This window comes from Coregonus clupeaformis, chromosome 10 (genome assembly GCF_020615455.1).
Source record: "Coregonus clupeaformis isolate EN_2021a chromosome 10, ASM2061545v1, whole genome shotgun sequence".
Classification (NCBI taxonomy): Eukaryota; Metazoa; Chordata; class Actinopteri; order Salmoniformes; family Salmonidae; genus Coregonus; species Coregonus clupeaformis.
In genome coordinates, this window is record NC_059201.1 from 31,038,174 (window position 1) to 31,044,173 (window position 6,000).

Consider the following 6,000-nt stretch of genomic DNA (forward strand, 5'->3'; position numbering starts at 1 on the left):
AGCCTGTGGTGCGCGTCGTCAGCCCGGTTCGGCCCGTTCCTGCTCCCCGCACCAAGCCAGTGGTGCGCGTCGCCAGCCCGGTCCGGCCGGTTCCTGCTCCCCGCACCAAGCCAGTGGTGCGCGTCGTCAGTCCGGCACAGCCCGTGCCTGTTCCACCGGTGCTTGGTCAGGTACTGGTAAGCTGCTCTACACCGGAGCCTAAGCAATCCGCTCCACCGATGTCCAGTCCAGCTCCAGCCAGCGGGACCAGACCAGGGGCGCTACGGGGGGGGTAGCTAGAGAGTGGTGGTCACGCCCGGAGCCGGATCCGCCTCCGAGGCGGAATGCCCACCCGGCCCCTCCCCTGTTGGGTTTAGTTGGCGCGGTCGCAGTCCGCGCCTTTGGGGGGGGGGTACTGTCACGCCCTGGCTCTGGGGACTCTTATATGTTGAGCCAGGGTGTTAGTTTCTATGTTTAGTGTTCTATGTTCATGTTCTAGTTCATGGGTTTCTATGTTGGCCGGGGTGGTTCCCAATCAGAGGCAGCTGTGGCTTGTTGTCTCTGATTGGGAACCATACTTAGGCAGCCTGTTTTGCACTTGTCATTTGTGGGATCTTGTTCCGGAGAGGTTTGTGTTTGTTAACCTTAGGACTTCACGTATCGTTTTGTTGTGTGTGTTTAAAGTACTCATTAAAAGATGTACGCATATCACGCTGCGCCTTGGTCCATTGCTTACGACGATCGTGACACCACTGCTCAAGAGCCCCTGGAGACCAGCAATGTTTAATGTGTAGTTAGTCTTTGTTTGGTCTTTCTGTAGCTGATTCAATTCCATATAATTTTAAGGCTTTGACACATCGGTAGCATTTACTGGCCAAGAGTACTTTGCACCTGGTTAATCGAATATCAGGATATCCGAAAGGACATTAGTATTTCATTACTTGTTTATTTTTTGGTTACAATGAAAAAGCTTTGTCTAAATTAAATGTGATCTTAAATGATATACCATGACATTTGAAACGTAATAAAACACATTTTTTTATGTAGTTTTTAAAACGTACTATTTTCCCCACTTCAAATAGCAATTACAGGCGCTCACCTAACATACACTGCTCAAACAAATAAAGGGAACACTAAAATAACACATCCTAGATCTGAATGAATGAAATAATCTTATTAAATATTTTTTTCTTTACATAGTTGAATGTGCTGACAACAAAATCACACAAAAATTATCAATGGAAATCAAATGTATCAACCCATGGAGGTCTGGATTTGGAGTCACCCTCAAAATTAAAGTGGAAAACCACACTACAGGCTGATCCAACTTTGATGTAATGTCCTTAAAACAAGTCAAAATGAGGCTCAGTAGTGTGTGTGGCCTCCACGTGCCTGTATGACCTCCCTACAACGCCTGGGCATGCTCCTGATGAGGTGGCGGATGGTCTCCTGAGGGATCTCCTCCCAGACCTGGACTAAAGCATCCGCCAACTCCTGGACAGTCTGTGGTGCAACGTGGCGTTGGTGGATGGAGCGAGACATGATGTCCCAGATGTGCTCAATTGGATTCAGGTCTGGGGAACGGGCGGGCCAGTCCATAGCGTCAATGCCTTCCTCTTGCAGGAACTGCTGACACACTCCAGCCACATGAGGTCTAGCATTGTCTTGCATTAGGAGGACCCAGGGCCAACCGCACCAGCATATGGTCTCACAAGGGGTCTGAGGATCTCATCTCGGTACCTAATGGCAGTCAGGCTACCTCTGGCGAGCACATGGAGGGCTGTGCGGCCCCCCAAAGAAATGCCACCCCACACCATGACTGACCCACCGCCAAACCGGTCATGCTGGAGGATGTTGCAGGCAGCAGAACGTTCTCCACGGCGTCTCCAGACTCTGTCACATCTGTCACACGTGCTCAGTGTGAACCTGCTTTCATCTGTGAAGAGCACAGGGCGCCAGTGGCGAATTTGCCAATCTTGGTGTTCTCTGGCAAATGCCAAACGTCCTGCACGGTGTTGGGCTGTAAGCACAACCCCCACCTGTGGACGTCGGGCCCTCATACCACCCTCATGGAGTCTGTTTCTGACCGTTTGAGCAGACACATGCACATTTGTGGCCTGCTGGAGGTCATTTTGCAGGGCTCTGGCAGTGCTCCTCCTGCTCCTCCTTGCACAAAGGCGGAGGTAGCAGTCCTGCTGCTGGGTTGTTGCCCTCCTACGGCCTCCTCCACATCGCCTGATGTACTGGCCTGTCTCCTGGTAGCGCCTCCATGCTCTGGACACTACGCTGACAGACACAGCAAACCTTCTTGCCACAGCTCGCATTGATGTGCCATCCTGGATGAGCTGCACTACCTGAGCCACTTGTGTGGGTTGTAGACTCCGTCTCATGCTACCACTAGAGTGAAAGCACCGCCAGCATTCAAAAGTGACCAAAACATCAGCCAGGAAGCATAGGAACTGAGAAGTGGTCTGTGGTCACCACCTGCAAAACCAGTCCTTTATTGGGGGTGTCTTGCTAATTGCCTATAATTTCCACCTGTTGTCTATTCCATTTGCACAACAGCATGTGAAATGTATTGTCAATCAGTGTTGCTTCCTAAGTGGACAGTTTGATTTCACAGAAGTGTGATTGACTTGGAGTTACATTGTGTTGTTTAAGTGTTCCCTTTATTTTTTTGAGCAGTGTAGTTTCCACAATACCTGACACAGATCAATGCAAAATACTCACAAGAAAACCTTTTAGTAACAGAATCAGTTTTATCATGGAGAAAATCAGACCTCTCTTTCACTGGTGCTGTTAGCCAAACTACTGGCGAAAAGCAGCATGTCCACTGTTTACCTCTGCCATGTGCATTTGCATCATTTAAATAAATCAAAAATTTGACTATCCATATATCCGAAAAAATGTAATGATATTATTCGAATAGTAAAATAATTTCAAATGCCCATCCCTAGAACAGAGTGCCAGTATTTTGCTAACCGAGTGCAAACCAATTCTACATGTAGAATATATTACCATGTAATAATGGGTTTACTAGCTACGCCACTCAACATAGATTTTTCATAGTGGGGTTGTATTTCCCCCTAGTGGCCATGCAGTGTAACTGAGTACTGAATTATACTGAATATTGAATACTGCATTTTCTGTAGGGTGCCAGGAGATATCGATGAAGTCAACGCACTTAAGCTTCAGGTCGACCAATGGAGGATCCCAGAAAACCTCTCAGACCCCAACGTACCTGGTGAGGTAGTCTGTACCTCTGTTATCTGTGTGTATGTGCTCGTGTGTGTGTGCGCTAGTGTTAACACTGTCCCTGTCTCCTCCAGCCTCCCTTATGAAGCTGTGGTATCGTGAGTTGGAGGAGCCTCTCATCCCCATGGCCTTCTACAAGCAGTGTGTCAGTAACTATGACGACCCTGTGGCAGCTATCACTGTTGTCCAGTGTCTGCCTGAGCTCAACAGACTGGTGCTGTGCTACTTTATCCACTTCCTGCAGGTAATCATCACACAACACAGAACACTACAGCTAATACACTGTACCTGTCCTGGACACCACTAGACGGTCATACTGACACACAACTATTATCATATTCATTGGTCAGGTAGTTGAAATGGAACAAATTACTACAAACTCATTAATTTGTCAGTAGTCATTTATTGTCTGTATTGTTAATATAGAATATGGTCAATCTCTGTTTCAAGATACTTTACATACTCTCCCTCTGTCCCTCACAATTTCTCTCCCTGTCCCACACTAATTATCCCCAGGTGTTTGCTCAGCCTGCCAATGTGTCTGTTACTAAGATGGATGTCAATAACCTTGCCATGGTGATGGCCCCAAACTGCCTCCGCTGCCAGTCTGATGATCCACGAATCATCTTTGAGAACACACGCAAGGAGATGTCCTTCCTGCGCATGCTCATCATTCACCTGGACACCAGTTTCATTGAGGGCGTTGTATAGACTGACTCCTGACTCCCCTGACATCACATGTGCCCAATGGTCACAGAGAGATTCACTCTGCTTTTCTGAATGAAGCCTGCCCCACTCCATTGATCAGTCCGAAAGCACAAAGCACCAACACATGCACACACACTGGAAATCATACTGTAACGATACAAGAGTTGATCATTTCTATCTTCAAAGTCGGGGCAGGGACATAAGAGAAAACAGGGTTTACACAGATGTCTCACCACTGAGTACTGTACTTAAAGATGTACTCTCAAACTTTGTATAATTTACACCAGTAGTTCTGAATGTGGTGCTCACCAGCCAAAAGCGGTCTCAGTTTTTTGTGTACTACGTCGTCAAGTTGTGTACTTGTCATCAATTTCGTATGATATGTTAAATCCTTCAAATTATTTAAACAAAATTATGTACAATTTGTATATGTTATGAATCCAAATCATACTATATGTTACGAATTTGTTGTGCTTAAGATCCTGGAGTGTATCTTTAATACTGTCACTTGACATTGGACCCATCCTGTTCTACTTTCTGGCTGCGGAACAATACATATGTGCTGACTGCAGAGGAGACATTGTGTTCTGTGATGGAAACCCCACAATGATGGCACTCAAAAAGACTACAAATTACTTCACATCATAGGCACCGTTATTTACCCAGTTCATTTTGATGACTTTTTTAAATTGCATGTAAGATCTGATTTTCCTCCTACATTTATGACTGAATGTGAAGTGCTATTGTTTCACTGGATATGTGGGCTGTGCAGAAGGAGTCTCATATGTTTTTTACAGGATGGACGTTGTTGTCAGGAAACAGGGCAACTGACAAACAGTTGATATTTGGCCTCTTTTGTCAGGCTGTGTGTGTGTCTGTGTGTGATGAGGAAAAACATATATAGAAATAAGCTTGTCTGTGATGTTTTTAGTAGTTGTATTAACAAGACCCTGCATTAGTCTCAATGCTATGTTGATGATTTTATCTGAAGCGGCAGAGTACCACCACAGCTATTTTAATATACTGTACAGTCAGAGCCTACATGTCAAAGTACAAACTGGAAGAAATAAGACCATGTGTTTTGGAGCTTATGTAAAATGCCCTTTTTTAGTGGTCCGTGGAGAGAGTGTTCTGCAATAACAACCTTCTGGTGTTCAACTGCTGAGGAAGGATGTTGTAAATGTATACTGTCTGGTACATGTATGTATTTACATTTTTAAATGTAAAATGTATGTATGTATGTATGTACTGTACTGTGTGTATGGGAGATCTATTCAAGGCGATAAACCAATATCTAATTGAAAAGAGGCATAAACAAATGTATAAAGCACTACTGTCACTTATTTTCTTTGTGGTCTGTAGAACTTTTGGTCAGGTGTTCTGTTAAAACAGGTTTAGTGATAATTGCTCTCTGCTTCCCCCTCTACCTGAAAGTCAGATTTTTACATGCTCCTAAACTATGGATGGGGCACTCTGTCAAGCACTCTGGTGATGTAGATAAGACTCTCCCTGGAGGCTTTGCTAATGTAAATAATGCTTGTAAATAGTAAGATCTCTGGCTCTGTTTTTAAATGATCCAGGGTAAAGGTGAATATTCCTGTTGAGCGAGAAAAATGTGTTTTTGTAATTACTGTTAATTTCCCTGCTAACTATTATGTGAACATAGCCTCTGTTATTCTATGGAAGGATTGTTCATGAAAAATAAAGGTTTGTTTAATTGTAGACCGGTTATCATTAATTTACTGGATTAAGTGTATAACAAAGTTCTCTATTATTGATTGAGTGTATTGCCCCATGGCACTCCCTACAGTCATGTCTGGTCCAAATGTGTTGTATGTTCTGTTTGAGTATTGTCATGTGCATGGTCCTCAGTTCTTTATGGTTGTCATGTCATGGTCCTAGAAAAAAAATGATATTTTTTTTCATAATAATGTAGAGCAGAAGTTTCTAAATAAAGAAAATGTAGCCTATTTCGGAATAAAATAGAGAGCACTTTTCAAGAAATAATAGCATGATAAATGTGCTGTGTGATAAGATGTCGAATAGCCTAGCCTACTA

General features: G+C 44.2%; 1 protein-coding gene across 3 annotated transcripts in view; it reads left to right on the plus strand.

The window, feature by feature from the left end:
* The window catches only part of LOC121574995 (rho GTPase-activating protein 39-like), a 56,547-nt gene extending 50,883 nt beyond the window's left edge, over positions 1 to 5,664 (plus strand). For all 3 annotated transcript variants that reach the window (XM_041887736.2, XM_041887735.2, XM_041887737.2), the window contains 3 exons: positions 3,132 to 3,223; positions 3,309 to 3,478; positions 3,751 to 5,664. In XM_041887736.2, the coding sequence (XP_041743670.2) occupies positions 3,132 to 3,223; positions 3,309 to 3,478; positions 3,751 to 3,945 (457 nt within the window). In that variant the 3' untranslated portion in view covers positions 3,946 to 5,664. The remainder of the gene's footprint in view (positions 1 to 3,131; positions 3,224 to 3,308; positions 3,479 to 3,750) is intronic.
* The last annotated feature ends 336 nt before the right edge of the window (positions 5,665 to 6,000 follow it).